A 27,287-nucleotide genomic window follows, 5' to 3' on the forward strand; every position below is an offset into this window, starting at 1 on the left:
AAGGATGGTGTAATACAGGTGACTTTCTTAATTCCTAATTTATTGTGCTCAGTAAAGGTGGTAGTTTGCAGCTGGGAGGGAGTTCCTCTCCCAGAGGCTTGCTGTCTTCATCCAGGTGCACTTAGAACGGCCATGTAATCTGTGTAAACCCAGTGTTTAAAAGAAGAAGGGGGGGGGGGGGGAGAGGAGCAAGAAAAGTTGATCTCAAAATATGTCAGATCAGACGTTTCCAGAAATTAATACTGCTGTAACACTAAGCTGTTCTTGGGAATCTGGCGTTTTGTTTTCTCTTTTCCAAATTCCTCGCTCCTGCTAACGTCTTGGAATGCGTGCTCCGAGGCAGAAGGAACGTTATTTCCCGCTGTTGTCCGCAGCTTTCAGCTGCAGCTTGAACTCTCTCATTTCTTCGTGCGGCAGCTCTGCGGCGAGGCAGACCCCAGGCCTCGCGGCCCGCGCCGCGCTCCGGGCCCAGCAGCGCGGGGAGGCGCCGAGACAGGGCCCGCCCCGCCCCGCCCCGCCCGCGCCCCCCGGCGGCCTCGGGAGGGCTCTGCGCCCGCGGCCGGCGCGCGTCGCCGGGAAGCGGAAGCGCCACCAGCGGAATCGTTTCCGGGTGTGAAGAGCTGCGGGAGAGGGCGGGAAGCGGCGGTGGGAGCGGGCAGGAGACGGGCCGGGACCCGCCATGCGAGAGACCCCGACAGCCCCAGGTGAGCCGCGGGCGGGCCGGCCGCTGCAGGGGGCGTCGGGCCGGGGGCTGGGGCGGCGCTGCCGTGGGGGACGGAGGCGGCTCGGGGTAGGGGGTCCCGGCGCCCTGACAGGCCCCGCAGGGGCGGCGGCCCGGCGGGGCGGGCGGGCCCCGGCGCCGCGAGGGGCTCGGTCCGGGCCTGTGCCGCGGGCGCCGTCTCGGCCCTGCGGCCGCGCGGCTCCCGGGCGCGAGCTGAGGCGAGCCCTGCAGCGAGCCGTGCGGCCGGCCGCCCGGGAGCCGCCGCGATGTCTCCGCTGCCGCGGCCGACCCCGGCTCCGTCGGGGTTGCTCCGCTTTCAGCCAGGTCTCGCCGAAAGCTGCCCTCGCGTAGCCTGAGCCTGTGGCTGGAGCGTGAGCTTGGTTTGCGAGCAGAGAGGCAGGACGCGCGTGTGTCTTGGCCTTTTTTAGTGCGAACGAGGCGCGGTGCAACTGGCGCGGTCGGCTTGGCTGGCTGAAGTGCTTTGAGACCCCAGTACCTTTTTTAGTGCTGTCCCCAGAAGTTGGTGGACCTTTCGGCTGTTGCTGTTCTGTTTGAGGAACTGGAAGTTCTAGTTAAGACTCAGTCTTCGTGAAGGCCCTTCAAAAGCTCTGCAGGTGCACGTGGCGTATGCAATTAGTTTTATTTAAAAATAAGTCAGTGGTGAAGGTACACTTGGAATAAATCTGAACTGCCTCATAAAAGCTGATGTGGGAGTTCCCAGTCACGGGGGGGGGGGGGGGGAGAGGGGGGAATAAAAGCGGTTTAGGTATATACGTGTTACAGAATTATCAGCATCTAGAATAGGAGGAGCCTGTGCTTTTTTGCCTCGTTAGTGAGAGCTACAAAATGCTTGGTGTATCAGAAGTAATGGAGTCAAAGACTGGGAGAATACTATGGGGAAAAAAAAGGAGGAAAGTGTACTCTTGAGGGCTACCTTAAACCTATTATAAAAATATCTAGAGAATATAGCTACTTCATTGCTTAAAATAAATCTTGAAGTCAAATAGTTATAATTTGATTAAGAGTGAGTAGCTAAAAAAAAAGAAAAAGGATGAAAAAAAGTAGGTAGATTAAAATGCATAATGCTAGCCAGTTATTTCCTTGATAATACATCATTTCTTATTATAATAGCAGAATGAAAGCTTGCTATCTCTTCCCACTTATTAAAGGCCTTACTATGCTCTCAGTTGTTTCCCTGATTCTGATAGTGACTTCTCTAAAGATGTATCTCAAAGTTGTCAGAAATTTAGGAAATAAAATATGTGGGGTATAAATATTCAGGATTAAATAAACAGTACTCAGAAGCTTGCATATTATGAAGTTGGTGCATAGAAGGAAACTGATCACTACTGGTAAGGTCTTACAGCTTTAAAGCATATGTGTCATAAATGTGCCTTTATTTCACTTAACTGACACAATACTTCTGCTGATCTTGGCTATCTGTGTTTTGCCTTCTGATAACTTTTTTTTTCCCATCTTTAGAAATACATGCATACCTGCAATTGCTTTTTTAGTAACTTGATTTCTAGGGCCAACATTTGGAGCTTATTTGTGTTCCGGTTTCTAATCATTGGGTGAACCTTTGTTTATCCATCTCTAGTTTCATATTTACTATTTTAATCACTTACATACAGGCAAGCAATTTTGAGAGGACTATTTGAGAATAAGGGAGGAAAGTGGTCCTTGGAATTCTGTTTCACAACTGCTCTGGATATTTGCTCAAATAAAATACTCTTTTTTTGTTGTTTGTTTTACTGTGAAATGCTAAATATGCAGTTCTGATAATTGCCTGGCTGCACCATACTGAGAGCTGTGAATAGCAATGTAGTTTTTACAATGTTAACGTTTGTGTGTGTGTGTATGTATATATATAAATGAATTGGTTTTAATGTTGATATTAAAATCATCCGCTCCTTCAAGTGGTTTTCTCAGGATGGCAAATGTAATTTTCCATTTTCTGTATAAACACTTGTTGCTATGTCTGTGAAGAGCTTCCCAGGAGTATACTCATCCTGTTGTTTTAGTGAGGTCAAAAATAAATCCTTTTCAACTCCTGTTAGACAAAAGTCAGAATTAATATGAATTTTTCTACAAAAACTGTATGGGACTAAAGTATTGCTCACCTATGAAAATGATGGGATTGTGTTCTGTGATGCCTTAGGATGGAAGTGCTTGCCTGAGAGACGTGAATTTTGTTCTTGTAACTTTTTCTGTATTTTAATCCAAAATATGAGTGAAGCAGTCGTTTTTCAAAGCTGTTTCACCATAGACTGTTAAAAACTGTGCTGAGCTTAACAAAAGTTTGGTCAAGAAGCTCATGTAAACATAAGCTTGTGTTAGCTGTTTTTAATCATACTGGCAGTTTTTACCTGTTAGAGGCAAATCCAACAGAGTAATCTGTTGAATCAAACTGAAAAGAGTTTGGAGATCATTGTAAATGTAAAAGATGCCATAAGTAAAGGTCATTTTATCCTATTGGAGAAGCTACAAACAAAATGAAACAATGCTGCAACAGAAATATTACAGAACTTTCTCTTGTGCTGGAGCATCTTTTAGGAACTGCATATCAACTTGTTAAACTTCCATCTGAGTCGGAGAGTCACTTACATATTCTGAGAAAGCAAAATTCCGTGTTTATGCACAGTGATCTATTTGTGCTCTCCAGTATGTTTTAAGTTTAAATATGTCCGAGTGAGTTTAAAAACAAATATTACAAATCAAACCAAGCAAAAGTTGTTGTTTCTAGGTGTAGTAATGCTTCTAGAATTCAGCTTTGTAATTCTCTTGAAATCAAGAGTTCACAGAGTTAAGTAAAAGTGATTTAGGTAGTGACCTTGTTTAGCTTGAGAAGTCAGTCCATACTTGTTTAATATTCCGTTCAAGGGATGCTTTAAAAGAATATGGATGAAATTTTCACTTTGTTTACTCAAGTAGACAGCAGCCATTTCACCTCTATTAACAGCGTGTAAGTGTTCCACAAAAGACATGTTCACTTGAATTCAGTTTAATAGATTACAAACTGACATTCCTGTAATCTAAGCAATGAAGGAATACGGTATTGCTTTGAAATAAGTTGTTGTTGTAAGTGCATCTTATATTACTGCCTTTGTACCATAATTTTTTAACAAGGTTTTTAAGGCATTACATTTTTTGCCACAGTACAATTTCTTTCATCACAGTACTTCTTCCACCAGCTTTAAAGCCTGTTGCTCATGAAATTCTTTTGGTTTTAGGCAACTGCATTCATGAATTACTGCTATGAGGTAACATCTAGATGATCAGATTCTGAATGGGTACAGTAGTCTTCAAAGATTCCTTGCCTGCTCTAGTGCTGTGGTTTGTATAATACACATTAAGTGGCTTTTAAATGTTCGTTCTATATAGTGCAGTCAACATTTTGAAAAATCTATTTTGCATACAGACATACTTGATGTATTCCTTCTACCAGTCTTCAAGTGGTTCTTTGTCTTAAGTATCAAGTGCAAACATTCCTTCTAATCATTCTTTTCATTGCTTAAAGGAGTTGTTTGATATTTGTATGACTTAGCATATAAGCTGCATGGAGAACAGTGTCACCTTAGGTACATTTTCAGTCACCAGGAGGATGTTTCTGGCAGCGTGTTGTGTAGACCTGGAAATAGCTTGTGTGGATGAGCTGAAAATACATGAGAGCCTATTTTTATTATTTGCTGTGTATGTTTCTGGAAAACCCTTTAATGCAATTGATTTTTAAATCTATATTAAAATAAAAAAAGTGTTTAATTATCTCACTTGAAATAAGTATAAAATAACTTAGTCTCCTTCATGATCTTTAAAGGCTGCAGAGTTCTCAAGAAAATGGCTGTGTAAATTTAGGAAGAGTTGATACATTAACCCAATATTAAATATTTCCATAATACTGCTTACGTTATTTTAAGAATTTTATGGTTCTGCAAGAAAAAATCTCAGTTGGGAGAGAAGCTTTTTTGTTTTATTCATTTTTAAATGATGGTTTCTTCCCAGTTTTCAAAGACTGTTTAAAGCAGACTGTCATAAAGCAATGTCCTAAGAAATGCACTTAGACTATGACAGACCTGATTGCAGTTTTTCTTTGGTACAGCTAGCTTTAATTATTGTATCTAGTCTAATCCGAAGACTGTCAAAGGCAACTGAAAGAAGTGAAAGTAATGAAGATGTTGCCATAAATCTTCCACAATCACAGATGATTGGGTTACATTCATAGATTAAAAATACTTCTGAATGATGGTTTTGCAAGAATGTCTTAAGTTCTCACAGATGGAGTAGTAAATAATATGACAAAATGCAAGGGAGGTATGCGCTGATTAATAGAAATACCTGTTTCTTTTCTTGCTTATTCTCTGTTCTGAGCAGTAGCGTATGGTGTATCCATTCTTGGTGTCACAGGAGCACTTTATTTTTTTAGTCTTAGTTTTCCTTATGACCTTCCTAACTTTTATGCTTTTATGCATTTCTGTTTTCAAGCACTTTCCACAATAGTAATGTTTTTGTTTGTTTGTTGGTTTGCTAAGGAACTCATGTTGCTGAGCTAAAGAAAATGCAAGGGATCTTTACTTGCACCTTTGCTTGAGTTAAAATGAGCATAACGTATATCATTCACCTGTCTATGAGAACAGCAAACCATACATCAGCTAGTGAATGAAGGTAAACAGGTGCAGATTTAGAAGCAGAAACTAATATGATGCTGGCAAACGCACAGCTTCATGTTGTAGTTATATGATGCTTTCCTGCTGTTACTATATGATGTCAGTAAAATGAAATACCAAATTAGCTTTGTCATCATCTATTTTAGTTTTTACAAGTGTAATGAGAGCTTTCATAGAACAGTTTTTAAAGTATGTTTTTTTGAAATCTAACAAGAAATGTTAAATGCATGTCATTCTCATGTTCACAGGTTACTCCAATGAACACTTTTGTTTGAAGATAAAGGGCAGCGATCCACTGCTAGTAATTCATACTATGTTTTATGTTTGTGTAAGACCCTGATGAATAAATGTAATGCAAACTCAAAGAGAATTTATATGATTGCTTTGAGTGTGACTGGATGATCACCCACAGAAATAGACAGGAGACTCAACATAGCACTGCTGGAACTTAATGTGTGGTTCTGTGCCATGCTTCAAAAATTAGAATCATAAGGTTGGAAAAGACCTCCAAGATCATCTGATCCAACTGTCCCCATACCACCAACATTACCTACTAAACCTTGTTCTAAGTACCACATCCAGCCATTTCTTAAAAACGCCCAGGGACAGTGATTCCACCACCTCTCTGGGCAACCCATTCCAGTGCCTAAGTACTTCTTTCTGAGAAGAAATTTCTCCTAACTTCCAACCTGAGAAATCAGAAAGCCTTCATGAAATTTCTTGTACACATTTGTATGAAAACTTTAACCTTCCTGAATAAGTGGATCAAACTGTTTAACAGAAGACCTAGTTATAGACAGGTGCCCAGAGGTGGACTTAAATTTTATAGCACTTTAACCTAACATGGAACTGTCCAACAACAGGGATAAAAACCTAAAGCAAGACAAAATGCATTACTTTGTAACAGTGAGGTTCCCAAACATTACTGTGAGTTGTCTTGGCTCTCACCAGTCCCCCAAATGCTAGAGCTTGTATAATACACATCTTCATTCTGTAGTGGTCTTGGTCTTAACACAGATTGACTCCATATGTGCTGAAATATCATGGAAGGTATTGGACATAACTTCTGACTACTTATTAATTTTTTCTTCTTCTCTGCTAATTCTCTAAATATTTGTTATGTGAGTCAAAGTAGTTACCGTTCCATTGTTTTGAGAAGCAAAGACTGGATGGTTAACTGTAGAAAGAATGTTTGTGATTTATTTTTTAGTTTGTTTTGTTTTTGTTTAGAGCATACAGTGGATGTGTCCATAGCTAATTTGCCTTTTAGAGTACTTCTCTGCTTCAGTTTAATGTGAATTTCCTCACCCTAAAAGATTAGTAAGACACTTCAACGTGGAAGAAACTGTTTAAAAAAAAAAAAAAAAAAAAGCTTGAGGATTTCTTCTTTGCCAGGCTTCATCAGAAATACTTCAAGCATAAATCACATTGTCTTGAAAGAGCTACTGGCTTGCCAGTATTGGTGAATAATCAAGTACTATTATGGTACAGTACCCTGCTGAACAATAATCTGCTTAACTCTACTGGAATTGGATTCTGGGTCTGCTAGCTTTATTCTGCATGCAAACATAATAAAAACTTTTTGTGTATGGGGAATATATTTCAAAGATGATTTTCTAGATAATGAAATTGGGGATTTATATGAATAAGTAAGATCATTCTTCCTCTAATCATTACTCATCAGTAAAACATTGCCATTGGTGCCTGCCTCTCTTACTTGTAATACCCAGATTTTTCCTCAGGTCTTATCTCCCCAAATCTGTGCAAGAAAGTTGGTGTGCCCTGGTACTAACCCTAGCAAAATTACTACAGTCTCAGTCCAGTTCCTGCTATTGTCCTGCTACTCGCAAACGTGGTGTTCATTGACAAATTCCTTCATCTAGAAATGTTTGAGAGTTTAGCCAAAAGCAAAAGACGGGTTCCCTTCTGTCAGAGGCTGCTGCTGTGTAAAATTCTTGTTACTTTACACTTTCTACAGAAGTTTTCAGGATCCCAGGAAGCATGTGTTTTCAGAGGAAGAAACTGACATTGCAACAAGAGCGTGCTGTAGATTCTTCTTTTTTAAGAACAGCGGGGCGTCCACTGCTTTTTGGGCTATACTTGATGTGTTTGCTTTCAAAGCGATACCGTATGTCCCTATGTTCACTACACTGACAAGCAACCTCACAAACCTTTAACTCCATCATCCTTTCCATTCCCTACCAGGATTTGTGCTGTTTATTCTCCTGAAAATGGTAATAGTAACTTCCTCTGTTTCCTAAGAGGAAGTTGAAACAGTTCTCAGAACAAGGCTGTAGAATTGCTTATAGATATACATGCCCATGGATTTGGGAAGGAGTCCTTGAGGGGTCCCTTCCAACTTGGGATATTCTATGATTCCATGGAGAGAGTTAGAATTTCTAACAGTTATGATGTGCAAGTACTGCCGAGTATCCCTTTTCTCTCAGTGACCCCATCTTCCTGTCTCTCATGCTTTCCCTAGTATGTGTTTACAGTACCTTTGCAATGCGTGGCCATCTCCTAGGGGGTGTGAATTCATCTAGACGTGCCAAGATGCCTTGATCAGAAGAATGAAATTGTGGGCTTTTTTTTTTTTTTTCACAGTAAGACATAAAGTACCCATCATCTTTCTACTTAAGGGCTCCTATCCCTATCCCATTCCTTCTGTCTGTACTAGTGCTTGTGGTGACTATATTTTAATGTTTTGTCTGGGACTACGTTGTTTTCCATTTCACTGAATAAAGAGCCCTTAGGGAAGTACAGTGCAAGGAGAAAGGCCACTGGCTAAATATGACAAACTGTTTCTGTACATTCTGTACATTAAAAAAAAAGGAATAACTTCTGATGGAATTTGGGTGAGGCTTGATTAGGATCTGGTTCCTGAGATCAGAGATCTGTAAAGATGTAGGAATGACAAATTATCACTGCTGGGGACTGGTCTTACAGTTTGTACATAGCTCTCAACCTAGGTAACAGCTCTCCGTGTTGTTTCAGGTCAACAAAAACCCTTCAAATGAGCAAAGAAAAGCTCAGTCAGGAACGTTGCACCTGTGTATAGTGTATAAATCCCACAAATCAAAGGTAGTGACCTATGTGGGGTTGGTAAAGAAACCTGATGCCCTGTCAAACAAAATTGATGTTGACAAATATGTATCCTTATTGCTGAGAATGCAGTCTTCCCAATGGAGTGGATGCAAGCTAGGAACTTGGACAGTGGTTCTCTGTGCAGCATGGAGGGATGCTCAGAATACCAAGGTTAATCTTCCAGTTTAATTGCTCCATCGTTCACTTGAGGTTTGTTTGTTTGTTTGTCACGTTTGATTTCTGGTTTATGCCTGACTTGTTTCAGCTCACAAGCACTGAATCATTCTGTAGCTTTATTTGCTGACTGAAGGAACTGTCCTGCCAAAGCTATCTTTGTATGGATGGCTGTGATCATATCAGTTCTGTTAACCATTTTAATCTTTATTTCCATCATCAGTCAAGTGAAATACAATTTACTGAAGTTTTCTCAGTAATGGTAGTCGAGTCAGGAAGCTGGCTGTTTTGTTTCTCTGCTGAAAGGAACTTCCATTTGTGAAGACAATGAACCTTAGTTTTAGGTGACAGCTCCAGTTCTTCCTTGTAAATCTTTTGTCATATTCCTACCTGTTGATTTTGTTTTTTACAGTGCCTAAATTTTCGTAATTTGATTTAAAATTGTTCATATGTCCTATTACAGCATGTAACATAAGACACAAATAGAAAAAAAATCTGCTAGTATGTTGTGATACATTGGACATGCTTCCTGCTTCAGAAGTCAATGGATGATGTTGAGATCTGTTTGTCCAATTGGAAAAGCAGGTATGATGGCTATATTACGACTTCTGCATTAATAAGAACAAGAATGACAATGAAAATATGAAGATTCTTGGGTACTTGATTGCAGGCCTAATCTTAGAAATATAGGATAGTCTGCTACAGACACTCTCGGGGAACAAGTGTGTATTTGCTTTTTACAATAATATAGGGTAGTACCTTTCTCTAGATCTTATTTTGAAATGTATACATTTCGCTAAAGCTCTTGGAACATCCTTTCCCATTGTATCAAGAAAGTTTTAGTACTAATGGGTTTGGAGTTATGTTGAACTTAATTGGCAAATCACCTTAGTTAAGAAGGCAGTGCAGTGTCAGATGAGCTTCAAAGCTGGGGAGGGGGCACGGGGGAGAGGGCAGCAGGCAATAGATGAAAACCACAAAAAGAAACTCAAAAAATTGAAAGTTCGTGGGTGGCTCCCACACTTTTCCTTCAAAAATGCTGCCTTGCATATTGACACGTTCATTGTTATCTGGAAACCTCTGGCACACTGGGTAAACAGTTCAGAATTGAGTCTACACTCTGATATTTCCTTCAATTAGGATTCCTTGTTTTTTGATGTAAATACTGAATGATTGATTTATTTCTTTAATAAGTATTGAGAGTATTTTCTCAAGAGGTAAATGTTTGTCTAAACAGAAATGCCGTTGATGTCAAATTTATTTCAGAGCTGAATATACTACATATCTAGACCTAAAAAATACATTTTAAAAATATTTTAATGTTTGTGTTTGTATGCATATACATACATGCACACAACTGTGGTTTTTCTTCATAAGGTTTTTCAAACTTCATGAAATACCTTTCAAAAATTATTCTTGGACAATTTAAAAGTGCAGTTCCCTGCAAGTATCAGTGTAGTCTCTTAAGACAGTAAAGATTCTGAAGTTTTTGACCTGCTTTAGTGACTTTAATATTAGGATTCTGTTAGGAGGTTGGGGACTGCAAAGTTTCTTTTAGGTTAAACATAGACTATCCCAGGGACCCTGTGATGTGTTATAAGCAATTGAATTGTGAATGTTGCAGAGGGATAATTTGATAGCAATGCAAGAGATCAGTAGATCAAGACTCTGCTTTTTCTGTTACATAAGTATTTATACCAACTGTTTTGTTGACACCCACCTTAAACAGATCAATGTGGTAATTTAACCTCAACATGTGTAAGCATTTATTTTTGAAACGGAAAACTCTGTATTCATTCTCAGTTGTAAATCTTCTCACTTTTCTTTCAGATTCCATTTTACATCAGTAGAAATGGACAGCAGCAGTTTCATTCAGTTTGATGTGCCTGAGTACAGCAACACTGTTCTGAGCCAGTTAAACGAACTCCGCTTGCAAGGAAAGCTGTGTGACATAATTGTGCATATTCAGGGTCAGCCATTTCGAGCCCATAAAGCTGTCTTAGCTGCCAGTTCTCCATATTTCCGTGACCATTCAGCATTAAGCACCATGAGTGGCTTATCTATATCAGTTATTAAAAATCCCAATGTTTTTGAACAATTGCTTTCATTTTGTTACACTGGAAGAATGTCCTTACAACTGAAGGATGTTGTTAGTTTTCTAACTGCAGCTAGCTTTCTACAGATGCAGTGCGTCATTGATAAGTGCACACAGATACTGGAGAGTATTCATTCAAAGATCAGTGTTGGTGATGTTGACTCTGTCACTGTTGGTGCTGAAGAAAATTCAGAAAATCGCAATGGAGTTAAAGATGGCAGCTATTTTGCCAACCCCATTGAAATATCTCCCCCCTATTGCTCTCAGGTGCGACAGTCAACAGCAAGCAGCGATCTTAGGATGGAAACTACTCCAGGCAAAACTCTGCGTAGTCGACTGCAAGAAGAAGGGCATTCAGATCGAGGAAGCAGCGGGAGTATTTCTGAATATGAGATTCAGATTGAAGGTGATCATGAGCAAGGAGACCTGATAGTAAGGGAAAGTCAGATTGCAGAGGTGAAAGTTAAAATGGAAAAGTCTGACAGGCCAAGTTGCTCTGATAGCTCTTCCCTTGGTGATGATGGATATCATACTGAAATGGTGGATGGAGAGCAAGTGGTAGCAGTAAACGTTGGCTCCTATGGGTCTGTCTTGCAACACGTTTATTCATTTACCCATGCCTCATCACAGGCTGCAGGTGTGTCTGAAACTTTTGGAAGCCTGAGCAATTCAAGTCCCTCAAGGTCAATGCTGAGCTGTTTCAGAGGGGGTCGTGCACGCCAAAAACGGGTATCCACTGGTCATTTACATAGTGATGTTCAGGGCTTGGTGCAAGGGGCTGACAGTGATTCTATGGTGAGTAACGCAGGATACGAAAATAGTCCACGGGAGAGAAATACAAGAGGTCATTGGTATCCATACAATGAGAGGCTGATTTGTATTTACTGTGGCAAGTCTTTCAACCAGAAAGGGAGCCTCGATCGGCACATGCGATTGCACATGGGAATAACTCCTTTTGTGTGCAAATTTTGTGGAAAGAAATATACCCGCAAGGACCAACTTGAGTATCATATTCGCGGTCATACAGATGATAAGCCCTTTCGCTGTGAGGTCTGTGGAAAATGTTTTCCTTTCCAGGGTACGCTAAACCAGCATTTGCGAAAGAATCACCCTGGAGTAACAGAAGTAAGAAACAGGGTAGAGTCTCCAGACAGAACAGAAGCTTTTGTGGAACAGAAAATAGATAATGATGCTTCGGCTTCTGAAGCTATGGATTCTAGTATGGAAATTCATGCAATGTCTAGCACATCTGATTAAAATATTACATTCTCTAAGTGCAACGCAAACAAGCACATTAATAATGTATTTTTTAAAAATCTTTTATTCTTTTAGTAATCTTCATTACAAGTATAACAGCCTTTTAATTTTCCTGACCTTCTGGAAATCACTGTGAAATGGTTTCTGGAAAAGACTACATAAGTATTATTTGCTTCTGTAGGAGGTTGGGCTGGTTTTTTTGTGTTTGTTTGTTTGTTTGTTTTTCCACTTTTGAAGATGCTCAAAATATAAAAAAACAGTGTGCTGGGGAATGGATGGGAAGAGTCTGCTAAGGTGTCCCTACTGGTTGATCTGGTAAGACACAAATTCCAGTGGAGAAAGATATTAAAATAAGATTGGCAGCTCTGCTGGATACACCAAGAAGCTGTAGTCTCGCTTATTTCTTAAATCCTGTTGCTGATAAAGAGGGTTACACAGCAGTGGGGAGAGAGAATATTATATATTTGATTCCTTCCATGTGTTCCAATGAATTGTGCTTGTTTTTCCAACTGTTTTTGGTAGTTAGTCTGTTTATATATATAAATTTGCTTTATATATATATGAAATGCTTTCACTTTCCCTATTCTGGTTGAAGTGAATGTAAAAGTATGTCAAGGTTTATACCATGTACCATTCTTTCAACTACTAGGTCTCCTCTCTGCCTAGGATTTAGGACTTCAGACTTTGGGAGGATGCTTTCGTTTTTAGAAGAATGTTTGGTTTTCATCTTATTAAACTATTACTTTGTGTGCAGAAGTGAGCAAAGTGAATTACCTTGTTTTAATTGCTTTGCTTTATAACATTTTTAAACCAAATGCCATAAATCTATTAAATTATGGTTAAATTGTTAAGGGGTTTTGTTAGTTGTCTAGAACATAAACTGGACAACCTGTGGTGCTGACCTTTTTATATATATAGAGATAGATATATATCTATATATATATTAAAAAAAAAAAAAAGGAAAACTAATAGCAAACCCAGAAGTAGCATTGTGGTTTTAAATGTGTTTTTACTGGCCTCAGAATCTACCTTCATTTCGTACTGTAGAAGTATACCAGGTAACTAAATTTAACTTTATCACTCTTCACGGTTGGTTGATACTAACCTGAGAGGTATCTTGTAGTTTAAACTACAGTATTTCCAAGCAGTGTTTTAACAGGTCTCTTCACAGAGAGCTGTTTTCAGGTGCACATTGACTTCCTACTTACAGCTCCAAGTGATACGTTAGCACTTGGAATTTGTACTTTTTTGTATTTAAAAAAAAAAAAAAAACAAAACACAAATACTCTATGGGAACTTCAAGCAATATGTCTGTTATTTCATGTGCAAGTATTACAGAGTTGCTGTGGCTTCCCTATTCAGTGGTTGTTTTCTGTATAAAGGAACTACCAACAACTTTAAAAATACTCTAAATATTGTTGTTTCACCAAATGTTTTTTTTATTATGGTGCTAACTTCATCATTTAGGTCAGTATAATATATTAAAATGTGAAACCTAATGGTAACCATTAAGCAAAATAGAAAAAAGAAATTAAAAAAAAAAAAAATAGTTTCAGACCTCAAAAGCATGAGCTGGCAAACACTACTGTGTAAATTCTACCTGATAAGCAAAATTAAATTAACCACATGCATCTTTAAAATACATTCTTTATATAATTGGGCCTTATGCTTTATTTAGCAAATATTGAAAATCCATCTGTGAACATGTTGTCTGAGTCCTGGAATTTAGAAAATATAGTCTCATTCTTAAGTTACAGGAAAGCAAAAAGATAGGTTTGATATCTTGTAATGCTTTTTGGGCTCCTGTGAAGTTGGGGCATATTTGTGTAGTAGCTTTATTGAATACACTAGTTCTTAATATTGTGACAGTCTGCAATAAGATTTTTATTAAATACCAACTTACAGTAAAAACCCACCAGCTCCTCTGGAGCAGCTTCAGTTGAATTGAGTACATAATTTGCCTCTTTGTCCTAAAAATGCCTAAATAAAGAGGTGCAGGGAGGTGAGATGATGTTTCTCTCCTTGAACCAATAGAACTGTTATTTTCAGTAAGGGAAATTGTATGTCTGTGTCTATGGGAGGTAGTCTGTATGTTTACCCACTTAAAAACAGGTTGGTGTTTCTGATACTGTTTTTTCTCATGTTTGCTTTAAGTAATTAAATTAAAAAAAAAATTGTTTTGACACATTAAGTTTGAGACATGTAAAATCCAAGAAATGTACAGTTATTCTTAACCCTTTATCTTGGACCTGTGCTGTGGTGCCTTTGGTGTGACTTTTTTTATGGAAGTATGAGTTGAAGATTGCAGGATATGGGCACTAATTTTATATTTCTTGAATTTCTGTGTCACAATCTTAACATTATTTAAATCTAGTTCTTTGTATTTGTAAATTTATTGAACTGGTTTGAGTTTACCAAAGAGTGACTTATCCAAACTTGTCTCTGACAAAAGAAAAAAAAACAAGGAAAGAAAAATCACACAAAAACAACAACAAAAATTACTTTGATTGTTCAGGTTCAGAACATTGTAACAGGACTGTTAAGGGGCAGGAAGTGATCACTTTTTCTACAAAACCATGATTCATCAGTTTGCAAGTTTTACTTGCTCCTGTTCACGTTGATATGCCATTTACCTTTTCCACTGCTAGCAGTGTTAAGAATTACCAAGCCATAACACAGTACTGTAAAGTTCAGCAGTGCTTCAAAGGATACATAAAACATCATTGAACATTACATTTACACTTACAAAGTGTGTGACTCTGGTAGAAAGCGAACTTCAAACCTGGCAACAGCAAATAAATTGTGCCTTGTCACATAATGGTATGCCAGGTTTAACATTGTCATGATACATGAAGCATTATCTAATTGAAGTTCATTTCACAAGTCCACCAAAACAGAGTATGCTGTGTTATTTTAAGCAGATTATGGAAGTACTGTACAGTGTCTTGTTTCTGTACAGTTTTAAGTTAGCACAGAATTGTTACACATTTCATTTACAATAAATGCAGAAGTCAATAAAATATGTGAAAAAATATTTGACAGCAAAATAAATCATGAAATTATATAGGCTGGTTCATAATTGAGTCTCTTAATCTACCTTTTTATTATAGACAAATGTGAAAACAGTGACAGTGTCCTTTTCTCTAGATGTTTAACCAATTATGACAAACTGTGAAAATAAAGGATTTTATATCTTTGCTAATGTTTGTGGTTTTAAACAGTTAGTTTACTTAATCAGTTACCTTCCATATTATTTTTAAACCTGTAAATACAGTTAGAAAATAGCTTTGTAAATACAGTATATTAGCAGTTCAGTTTGGTCAATAAGTCTTCAGGATTGGCTCTGCTTTTTTAGTGTGAACTCTTTCAATAGCATAAAGGATACTGTCGATTTACTGTTCAGCAGAATATAATGTAGGCCTAAATTGATAGTTTTTAATGCAGTCTTCCCAAGCATAAAGTAACATTTTATGCTGAAGCCTTTGGTTTACTTTTAGATAAAACAATGAGGCCTCATAATATGTTTAGTCTGAACTTTAGGAAGAACAGCAGGAATTAAATCAAGGGCTGGGAAAAGATTGAATGAGCTTTATCTTTAAAAATATCTTATTTGACCTTTTGTATTAGTTGACTGTGATTCTTTTATTGACATTTTTCTAAACAGGTTTCAGATGAAACCATTGAAAGGGACTCAAATATGCAACACCTAATCTATTTTCCAAGGGAGTTTTACCCTTGAATGGTGCTTTTTGACTGGTCAGGGTTATTTATTAAATTTTATATTTGAAAGTATTTGGGGAATTGTGTAAATTCTTTATATGAATCTGTTTAGTTCATTAACTGTAAATTTCATAATACTCAGTGATTGAAACAGAAGTTTAGTGAAGTCATTCAAAATGTTCAAAGTTTATAATCTGTGTGTATTTTACATATCTTTTAACAAGTGCCAGAATAGTTGTATTTAATATTTTAGATTTAATGCTCCTTGCACATCCCTGTGGCAGCATTACGTTAGTTATGCAAGTTTACATTAAAAAAAAAAAAAAAAGCCTGGGACACGTTCCTGTATTTATTTCTTCAGGGGATGTGAAGCTAATTTTCAGTAACTGAGCAGGTTTTCTTCTGGTTTACCTAAGTAACTCCTGCTATAGCAAATAAAACTAACTGCTGTCTCTCCAATTTACATATGCTATGAATGCAGCCTTTGGACTTGTATTGCAAGCCTCTGGTTGTATATCTGATTAGAGGTAGAGCTCTTGCACGATTTAAAGTGTGTGTTTCTGACTGAAAATTTGTATTTTTAAATAACTTTTATTTGTATGGTTGTTTATCATGATAAATATTTGAACAGTTTGAATGACTTGACTTGGTGTTATTATCTTGCAATATAAACCGGTAACCTCACAACTCCACACTTCATCACCATATGAAGTAAATGAAGCTAGCTAAGCTGATGCTGTAACAATTAACTTGCCATTAAGGATTATTTTGTAGCATGAATTTTAAAATATTTATTCAAATGATATTTTACTCTTGTATTCACTTTGTTTTTAGATTTGTGACATGAATATTTCAGTGCTGCTTTATTTTGTTCTGATGAATTTGTTTCTTGCTTGTAAATTGCTTTTTTTATGGTATAAAGTCAATGGGAATTGCTGTTTGTAAATTAAAATGCTTCTAGAGCAAACCTATGGTGTCGGTGTCTACAATTATATATTTAGTTAGCAGTGGACTTCAGGAAAAGCAGCTACAAAAAGTTGTGGTTTAATACTTATGTACCTCCTAGAAATCAAAAAGCATTAGAGACAAACTACTCTTGAAGTTTCTCTTTTTTGCCAGCATCATGTGTTTAGTTCTGAACAAATGATCATTTCAGTATTGTGCTCCAAAACTGTCCAACCCTCAAAGCAGAACAAGAGCAACAGAAACAAAAAAAAATGGACTGGCAATCTGCCCAACACCAAGCTAGAGGTAAGTCAGTTGGGCAGGGAGGTATATTTCATTTCCAGAGCAGCGTTTTGTTATGCCGTATGTAACAGTAGAGCTAATACTGTTCTCACCAAGTGTAGGATACATATTCTAGCCCACAAGCTTGAATTTAACGTGAGTATCCAGCAAATGATTAGCTATTTTTAGCTTGCAGAGCCTTAGCTTGTTTCATGGCAGCTGGCTCTTTAAGTGCCTTTGTGACAAGCAACTTCTAGGAGGAGTTAATACATCCTAAACAAAGTGTATACTGTCACTGATTTGCTGAGATAGACTCATACTTCCTGGGGCAAGTAGAATCTTGCAGAAAGACAGGTTATACTATTAAATTTGGTTTAAATTTTACTAGTGTTGTTCCAACTTTTCATTGTGTTTGATATGTATACTAGCAAAGATTTTGTTCTATAATAAACCTGAATGAAATTTAAGCGAGTTTTAAACGATGTGGCAGCAAATGATGTGTTTATATTGTGTTAATGCAGCTGAAGAATCTTGACTGGCTCTGAATTTTGGGAGGGGGATGGGGATGTTGGTTTTTTTAGTCTTATATGTTACAGGCAGATCCAGAATGAATAACTATTCTAAAAAATGTATCTGTTCCATTTCCCTTGCTTATAGCATCTGAAAACTCAAGTAATGCAGAGTAGGGTACACAAGACATGACTTAAGAATAGAAGAGATGTAGCATTGCTTTTATGTGAGGGAGGAGAGCAGAGAAACAGAACCTAACATACTTACTAGCTTTAGTAAATTCCTACCCCCACTTTTTTTTTTTAAGATGGTGAATTGTTTCATCTTGTTGAGTAGCCATAGGGGGTTAGAAATAAGTCATGGCAAAGCTGTGTCCACAGAACTTAATGCACCTAACTTATGGAAATGTGGTTTTCAGTAAGAATGTGATGTATGTCTTTGCACAATCAGCAACATACATGCATAACGTGTGCAACAGCATCTGGATAGCATGCCCTATAGCACACATGATACTGTGAATTATAAAATTAATGTAATAAAACATTATTTAAATGGCATTTTTTACTTCTTTTTTTTAATGTATTAGTTTGAACAGCACCAAATAGTATCATCAGTGAAATTCAAATATGCCAGTATGGGTAGTGATAAGCTACTAGTCCTGATCACTTGTCTCTGAACGTAGTGGAGTTTGGTCAAGGGCATTAGAAAAAGGTGGTGCTTTTATGGTGGTTCATACCTGCAAGTCCACTGTGCAAACAGCTTTTTTTCTAGTTACAGAAGAACTATGTCTGTAGGAGCTAATAATGCTGAGTGGTCAAAAGAGAGCTCGCTTTCTGCCAAACACCATTAAGTTCTGGCATTATGAGTAAAAATAGCATTGGGGAAGATCTTCCACTGAGAGTAACAGAAGACTTATGAGGATGGTATAGAGCTTTGAAACGCCATATGCACTGCCATGGCACTATAAATCAGGTTCATGTTTAAGAAAGACATGTTCCCATATGACTTTTCTGGAAATAACATACTGTGTAAAACAAAAGATAACAGATGTAGGCAGGAAAGGAAAAGAAACGAGGTCTTTGGTCAGTGAGGCAAGCTGCAGTCACCCACACTGTACTTTTGCTAGCATTAAAACAAAGAAGGGGTTTGAAGCATTTTTGTGGCAAATTTGCAAGGTTGATGGAGAATTCATCAGTATGAGGCAGTATCAGAGAAAGTACAAAGGTGATTGCTTGCAAACATAGTAAGAAGGCAAAGAAGAAGGCAAAGTGATCCCGGGTAGATAAAAGAAAAACACGATGATAAAGAAAATAGGTAAAACGTATTGAAGATGAATGGAAAAGCCTTTAAAAGTGAAGATAAACAATTGCTTTTGGAGCAGAAAACTTAGGAAAACACAGAAGGGAAAGATCTAAAAGGAGAGATGATTCAACCAGAGCAATAAGATTTGAAAACCATCTCCATATGTTTAACAAGTCAAAACTTATAAAGCTAGTTAAAGCTAAAAAAATGGTACAATGAAGTTCTCACAGTGTATAAAAGTGTCTATCAATTCCAGAGCTGTTCCTAATGCATCAGAAGATTTCACAGCATCTGAATACAGTCTTCTTAGTATTGATTTTTCTCCTTTTATAGAGAGGAAAACATCTCCTTATACATAGACTATGCTCAGATATGAGATGGCATAGGTCAATTTTCTGTGTAAACTGGCTACAGACAAAGGACCCCTTCTTTGCTAGCAACACATAAAGATGTGGAAATGAGAAGTTATCATGGAGTATCAGATGACTTTAAGATTTAAAATATCCATAGGTTTAGTAGAATGGTTCTGATAATTTTGGGCTTTTAACACTTGGACATTATTCAGGTTTTTCTCTAACTCCCTATTTTCTAGATAACCTTATGCTGTGTTTTTGCTACATAGGATTTCATCTTCATCTAGTTTTATCTAGGGATACACCATTGACCTTGGGTACTTCATATTTGTTTGAAGTTGCAAGCCATGACAATAATTACAGTGCCATAGTACAGTATGTATGGTTAAACTTCAACTTACCTGCTTGTTTAGAGTTTGCCCCTAATAACTGGGAGAATACATTAGGCTACTTAAGCAGAGATATCAAAAAAAAAAAAAAAGCATAAGACAAAGTAACATATTTCCAAAGCACTAATTTTGTATAGCCTGAAAAAGGTATGCTCTAAATCAATTTCAAACAATGTTGACAGACAAATGCACACAAAAAAGTGCAGTTGTTGAAACTACTTAATGTTTCATCATTTAAATAGCAAACATAACTTCTTGATCCAAATTAACCCTGAGCCTGCACTATTCAGAACTACTTTGTACATAGTGTATCATGCTTCCCTAAACTGCCTGCAGTTTCAATAAAATAAATACTATAAGCAGGGACTCGTCTTTTGTTTTGTGGGTACACATCCATCTTTTAGGTTTTATATAAAGGTGTTCTTGTAATATAAAGAATTACAGAATGTTGATTGGCACTGTCGATTAGCACTGCTATTCATCTCTTTTGCTGGAAGTTACCACTTGTGCAGCAGAGTCAGCAGAAGAAAGATGTGGCCATTCCCATACAAAGCCTCATATGAGGATGGGATAAATAGAAGGTGGTAATAATAAAAATCAACAGTAGAAATTCTGACAGATTCTCTGAAAACCCTTTAAGAGAGAGACAGTTCTGTTACCCTAAATGGAATGTTAATTCTGAAATTAATTATTGACAATTTCAGCGTCAATTCGTACTTCTTTGCCCAGTGCAAGTGTTTGATGCATTTTGATGGTTATCAATATTATAATGTTCTGAAATACTTAAACTTTCCTTGTATTGGCTTGCACATCTGAATTCCGTAACAAGAAAAAAGACTCTGAGACTAAATACTTGTTGAAAAGGTCCTGTAAAGCCACTTTTAGCAAATCAAGAGAGAGAAGATAAAAATTACATAAAGAAGTTACATTAAAAAGGCTAAGGAGAAAAATTGGCTTAGGTTTAAAAAAAAAATAAGAATCTGTTCAACTGATCTTTGTGTACATGCAGACACACTCCACATTATTTAAACTTTCATCAATGCAGACTTCCTGAAGAGAGCTTGAGGGGATGCCAGAATAGGCCATGACCGTGACATTTTAAAGAATTTATTTTCTCACAGCAATAGTCATGCAGGAAGAATAGATCCCATAGACGCTACATATATGAAATAGTATATTTCAATTGTATTGTGCATGGATTTAGGAAAAGTTTAAATCAGACATTCAATGCATTAAACTATAGACAAACTTTTCATTAAAACTTTGGGAAATTATATGACTATTGGCAGTCTTTAAAGTGACATTATATTTCCATGCAGTTTGCTAGCCTTTTCAAAGAACTCAGTACAGTACAGCTCTAAATCTTGTCTATGCATTTTTTCCCACCAGAGGGTGCTGGCTAATTTTTAAAAATATATATGTTATGGAAGAATAACTTAGGGTGCAGTACATAGCAGCAACCTGAAACAGGAACTAAAAAAGTTCTCAGTCTTCACTTATGTTGTCCTCAACACAGGCAGTTGCTGAGTAATTCCATTCTTAGCGGGGCAGTGTTTGTATTCAGGATTTCAGAGAGTGTCCTATTGTAATGCAAAAGACTATTTAGGCAGTGGACATTATCACTTTGCAGTAGTTTAAGCACCAGTTTGTAAACACTGATGTAATTATTAGGATAAGAACTAACTACCTTGCAGTTTGTTTTGGTTGGTCGGTTTGTTTGTTTTCTGAACCCTTGTAGAAATACAAGGAGATAGATTTTTATTTTTTATTTTTTTCCCTCTCTCTCTCTCTCTCTCTTCTGGGGAGGACTGCAGCTCACAAACGTTTTGGGAAGCACTTCTTTACTGTGTGGGTGACAGAGCAGCGGCACAGGTTGCCTGAAAGTGGTTGTGGAATCTCCCTCCTTAGAAATTTTCAAAAGCTGGCTGGACATGGTCCTGGGCAATCTGCTCTAGGTAGCACCGCTTGAGCAAGGGGTTGAACCAGATGACTTCCAGAAGTACCTTCCAATCTTAACCATTCTAAGATTCTCTGAACTGCTGTCTTTAATGTCCTGGTATAGTGATACAGGACAGAGTGGAAAATGTTTTGCCAGAGAATCCTCATTCTAGTAGGACCTGATGCCAGAAATTTTAGAGGAAAGTATATGTAGCTTAGTAGTACCTATAGGACAAACTCTAATAAGTGAAGAATAGTCAATGCCTATGAAATGACTGGAGATTCACATTAAATAATTTTTAACACTTCAGCAATTCAAAGGAAAAAAAAAAAGTAATAAAATACCTTTCTATAAAGTGAATTTGGCTTTGGTTTGCATGTTGGAGTTGTGAGCATCTGTAGTCCCAAGGAGATCCCAAATCTAAAGTTTTTTTTTTAATTATTATTATTTTAAATTTATTTTTAGCTTATTCTCAAAATGAATCCATCTGCTTTGGAAATAAAGTTCTTGCATGTTTAACTGGGATGTTTGAAGATCTTTAATCTGTTCTGGATTTAATAGTCTTACACTAGTTGTTCACCTTATGATAAACAATCATGGAAGACCTTTAGTAACTAGGAGATTGGAAAGACAACAACTTTGCAATATATTCTGCACATAATGCAGTCTCCCAAAACTTTCTCCAAAGTAACCTCATTTAGTTTGTGTTCTCTCACGCTCTGTGAGATGAACTTTGGTCTGATGCACTAGAAACCAATCCTGCATGAACAGAACAAGATAGTGAGTTTGAAGGGACATGCAAAGATCAGAGTCCAATCCTGGCTCCATTCGGGAGTAACTAAAAATCAGACCCTATGTCTGAGCGTGTCGTCCAAACACTTGAACTCCACCAGGCTCAGTGCAGTAACCGCTTTCCTGGGGATCCTGTTTCAATGCCCAACCACATCCTTGATGAAGAATCTTGCCATAATATCCAACCTGAACCTCCCCTGTCACAGCTTCACACTGTTTCCTTGAGTCCTGTTGCTGTTGCCAGAGAAGAGCTCAGTGCCTGCCCCTCCAATCCCCTCATGAGGAAGCTGCAGGATGCCTTGAGGCCTCCCCTCAGGCTCCTCTTCTCTCAGCTGAACAAACCAAGGGACCTCAGCTGCTTCTCATCCATCTCGCCCTATAGGCCCTTCAGAATCTTTATTGCCCTCCTTTGGACGCTCTCGAACAGTTTTAAGTCCTTCTTATACCGTGGCGCCCAAAACTGAACACAGTGCTTGAAGTTAGAGCAAAGCAAAGCAATCACTCCCCTCAACTATGTAGCGATGCTGTGCTTGATGCACCCCAGGATGTGTTTGGCCCTTTTGGCTGCCAGGACACACTGCTGGCTCGTGTTCAACTTGCTGTCAATCAGAAGCCACAGATCCCTCTCCGCAAGGCTGCTCTCCAGCCTCTCATCCACCAGTCTGTATGTACAGCCAGGGTTGCCATGTCCCAGGTGCAAAATCCAGCACTTTGTCTTGTTAAACCTTAGTGATTGCCCAGCAATCTATCAAGATCTCTCTGCAAGGCCTCTCTACTCACAAGGGAGTCAACAGTTCCTCCTCATTTAGTATCATCTGCACACTTACTTTGTGTGCATTCAACTCCTGTGTCCAGATCATTGATAAAAATGTTGAAGAGAACCAGACCCAAAATGGAGCCCTGCAGAACCCCACTGGCGACTGATGTAACCCCATTTACTAGAGCCCTTTGAGCCCAACCCCGCAGCCTACTGGTCACCTATCGTATCGTGTGCTTGTCTAACTGTATGCTGGACATTTTGTCCAGAAGGATACTGAGAGACAGTGTTGACAGCTTTGCTAAAATCCAAAAAAATCACACCTACTGGCCTACCTTGGTCAACAAGACGGGTAACCATGTTAGAAAAGGAAATTAAGCTTATCAAACAGGACTTTCCCATTGTGAACCCACACTGGCTCAGACCAATGACTGTGTTGTCTTTCAGGTGTTTTTCAATAACTCTCACAATAATCTCCTCCATAAATTTACCAGGCACTGAAATGAGACTGCCATGCCTATAATTACTAGGGTCTTCTTTCTTACCGCTCTTGAAAACTGGGACAGCATTTGACAGATTCCAGTTGACTAGGACCTCTCCCGATTCTCAGGAGCATTTAAAAATAATTGAGAGGTCTCAGGATGACATCAGCCAGCTCTTTGAGTACTCTGGGATGAATCTCATTTGGCCCTGAACACTTACACGCATCCACCTGGAGCAGCAAACCCTACACAAGTTCATAGTCAGCAGGGAGTTTATAAATTGGTATACGGCTACCAATCCAAAGAGCAAATGTATTTTTTTTACCCATTTAAATACATAATTTGGTAGAAATGTTCTCTTTCAAATATACCCCAGTAAGCATAAAAAGCCCTACTTGACTGCCTTGCAAGAACACATTACTGTCCTTTCTCAGGTGTTTCCAGTACTATTTCGTGTATGTGCACTCAACGTCTGGCTTGTGACTTGAGGTATTCTTTGCTATACTGGGAAAGATGAGCTGAAGTCGGCAGCGCAGCAGGTGATGAGCGGATAAAGGCGACGAATCGCTCTTCTCTAAGCAGCGACTGGGCTGTTCCGCCCCCGCGAGCACGGGAAGGGAGGCGAGCCGCGGAACCGAGGGAGCGCAGGCAGGCGTTCAGCGGGCACGGCGCAGGCCCTGCGAAGAGCGCGGGCTACGGCACGCTGGGCCCGTCCCGCCGACGGGAGGCCCAGACGCCGTGCCGGCCTGACCGCGGCCCCGCAGCCCGGCTCGTCCCCGGGTGCTGCCGGCCGCGCCGCGACCCCGCCGCGGGGGCCCAGGCCGGGCCTGGCGGCGCGCCGTGCCCCCGGCACCTCGGCCCCAGCCGGACGCACCGCGCGGATGCCAAGGGCAGCGCGGCACCGCGCACCTGCAGCCGGCGGCGGCTCCTGCGCACTGGCTGCTTGCTCGCGCGCTCCCCCCCCCCGCAGCGCCGATTGGTTGAGCGCTCCCGTGCGGAGCGGCGGTTGGCCGGCGGGCCTGTCGGTCCGGCGCGCCCCGTCCCCTCCGCTCGGTCCCCCCCCCTTGGCCGGCCTGGGCCTCGTCCTCGGCGGGAGGGGGGATCGCTGCGGGGGCGGCCCGCGGTGCTGCGGGCGCATCCGTCGCCGAGCAGGCTCGTGGCCGACGCCCGGGGCAGCCGTCTCGGGACAGGTGAGGCGCTGCTGGGCCCCGTGTCCCTTACGGGATAGGTGAGGCGCTGCTGGGCCCTTCTCGCTGGCGCGGGGCAGCTGCGCTCTCCCTGCCCCGCCGCCCCCCGCCCGCTGCTGCCAACCCCGCCTCAGGCGCGTGCAGCGGGCGGAGCTCTGCGGCGCCGGGCCGGGCTGGGCCGGGCCGGGCGCCCCCCCCTCTGGGGGCGCGCCGCCTGCGGGAGGCCGGTGCTGCCCGGGGCTCCGAAGGGGCGGCGCGGGGCGCGGGCTGGGGTGCGAGTGGGGGGGCTGCGCGCCGGTGCCTCGCCCCCTGCCGTGGGACCCGTCCTCGCGGGCGCCTCCCCGGCTCGGGGCTCGGGCTTCACCAGACCCTCAGTAAGAGCCTCCGCGTTCCGTGGCCCCGCGCTCTTAGGCGGTGCCCAGGGGACTTCGTACCGTTGCGGTGTTAGGGCACGTAGCTCGCAGAAGTGCTTATGCTGTCATGACTGCTGTACGTCGCCTGTCCCGTTTCCCTGCCTCCCCTTCCACGCACCGGGTACAGCTGGCCTACCGTGTGCCTCGTACAGCTCGGACGTGGGAGCAGCCGTCTTCGTGCCTTGTCTGCGCAGATAGCTTACGAATTAGTTGGGCTTCCATCGCTTGTAAGGTGTGATGAGTTGAGGTAGGTAGTTACTTCCGGGCGTGGGGATTCAGAGGGTACGGTGCTTTTCAAGACTGGGGAGGGGATGTGGGTAGGCTTCTCGGCTGTGTATTTATTGTGAAGAGGATAATGGGGGTGCGGATGTAAGCCTTGTTAGTTTGACCGCATCGTGCACTGGACTTCAGGAATAAACTTGAAAGCTATCTGCATGTTGCATGCGTGATATCGTTCAGGTACTTTTAAGGAACCTTGATTGGCTGAGATCTCTTTTCAGATCAGATAAATAATTTTTTAGTCTGGCTTCAGCAGGCTTGAAAGTGTCTAAGGTTCTGGCATGTGGTGGAGAAAACTTGTTGAAATTCTCAGCTGTAGAACTGTAGCATGTGTTTTTTCTGTGGTTCTAAATATACATAGAAATGGAACATATTTGTGAAAAAAATAGTTTATTGGTACATCTTGCTGCATGGAAAGATATTCCTTGCATTAAAGACTTTATAGTTGAATGTAGAAATCTGCGTCCAACAAAAGCTTTTAAATTCAGGTTTGTTTTCATACTGAACGCTCATGTTGTACCTAGCAATTATCCTTTGTGTGTAAAGATTGAAAGTGTGTGTAGTAAGGACAGAATGGTGCGCACTTTTTTGTTCGCTGCCTGTGTGTTTTCCATCCCGCACGCTAGCACCAGTTTAGAAGAAAAAATATTAGGAAACTCTTGTTTTAATCAAGCTATTTTATTTGTTTTTCTGTTTATTTACCTTAGGTGTAGTAAAGGGGAGATATACAGAAATCACGATGGGTGGTAATTATAAGCTTTGCTTTCTGTCCATGTAAACTTTATTTTCAGGTTTTTAGCGTTCTTTATGATCAAACTGTATATGTGGATATGAAAATGTATTTAAAACTGTTACTAATGAGGGCCTTGGTAAGTGGAAGATTTTATTTTTCATTGTTCTTTATCTTCCATTCAAATGTAAATACCTTTAGACAAACTTGCATAGGAAGCACAGCCTTTGTCAGACTAAGAGACTACGGAACTTACTCCTTAGAAATCTATTACTGACTACATTTGTTATATTTCCTATACTATCTAGTGTTTTCTGCAGCTACCAATGCTGAAGTTGAACTGTGTGGGTTTTTTTTTTTTTTTCAGTCTCTTTGGCTAAAGAGACTTTTCCTAAAGAGGAGCTAAAGCTCCTCTTTTTCAACTGCCAAAAAAAGTTTTGTTTTTAATTAAACGTCATTTTTCAACGACATTTTTCCATGAAAAGCTGTTATTCCACAGCTTTTTGCTCTGATTTGTCATCAAAATTAGGAAGTTAGCCTATTTGGAGTGGGGAAAAAGAGTTCAACAGGGAGTGTCTGATTTAAAAATTATGTATTCAGTTCCAATGAAACTTGAAAAAAAAAAATGACACTTTTCATCAGCAGTTCAACCTGACTTAGTTGCAAAATAATGGCATCATTTAGAAGTGAAAAGGAGTGTATAAAAATGTGACTAGGGGAACTACATAGCAATCTGTATAAATGGAATTTATGAAGTACCATAGATCAAAATGTAAAGAAAATATTCTGGAGTCTGTTGTACTTATTAGAGCTGAGGACAGCAAGGAAGAATTGATGCTGATTCTGTAGGAAGGAGGGAGGAAGCCTAGTAATGTGTTTGTCTGTTGCTAGGTGAATTTGGGAACATCATTAATGTCTGTATGTTTTAAAATATATATTTTACTGGTAATAAACAGGGTGCTGTATCAGATAAGAATGGTGAAATATTTTGCAGTCTAATAAGTGTTGGACAGTATCTCCTGAGGATGCTACTTAAAAGTTTTTGAGAACCATGTTTCAAATTTCTGTGGAAATTGCTGGCTACATTTGAGATTTCTGGCCTGCCGGTCCTGATTTTGAAGACTGAGAGTTCTAGTGTTGAGCTAATAAAAGACAAGTGCTCTCTCAGGCTCATTCTTTTAATATTATCGTTGTTACCTATATCAAACAAAA

General features: G+C 39.8%; 2 protein-coding genes across 12 annotated transcripts in view; both read left to right on the forward strand.

The window, feature by feature from the left end:
• The first annotated feature begins 527 nt into the window (after nt 1-527).
• On the forward strand, nt 528-17,409 carry ZBTB34 (zinc finger and BTB domain containing 34). 8 transcript variants are annotated; one of them, XM_083807068.1, is made up of 4 exons: nt 528-704; nt 8,380-8,679; nt 9,107-9,228; nt 10,474-17,409. In XM_083807068.1, the coding sequence occupies exons 3-4, from the start codon at nt 9,188-9,190 to the stop codon at nt 11,993-11,995; spliced, it is 1,563 nt and encodes a 520-aa protein (XP_083663194.1). In that variant the 5' UTR covers nt 528-704; nt 8,380-8,679; nt 9,107-9,187; the 3' UTR covers nt 11,996-17,409. The 8 variants fall into 8 exon arrangements, with proteins under 8 accessions (XP_083663194.1, XP_083663192.1, XP_083663188.1 ...); XM_083807062.1 differs by adding an exon at nt 3,955-4,057 and having other exon boundaries at nt 567-704; nt 5,634-9,228; XM_083807064.1 differs by adding an exon at nt 3,955-4,014 and having other exon boundaries at nt 567-704; nt 5,634-9,228.
• Nucleotides 17,410-24,433: 7,024 nt separating this feature from the next.
• The window catches only part of RALGPS1 (Ral GEF with PH domain and SH3 binding motif 1), a 111,460-nt gene continuing 108,606 nt past the window's right edge, over nt 24,434-27,287 (forward strand). For 2 of the 4 annotated variants that reach the window (XM_083807058.1, XM_083807059.1), the window contains exon 1: nt 24,452-24,656. The gene's annotated coding sequence lies outside the window, so the exon portion shown is untranslated. Of the gene's footprint in view, nt 24,657-27,287 lie in introns of all 4 variants that reach the window. The other 2 variants (XM_083807056.1, XM_083807057.1) reach the window with 2 other exon arrangements.

This window comes from Anser anser (genome assembly GCF_964211835.1).
Source record: "Anser anser genome assembly, chromosome: 21".
Taxonomy (NCBI): domain Eukaryota; kingdom Metazoa; phylum Chordata; class Aves; order Anseriformes; family Anatidae; genus Anser; species Anser anser.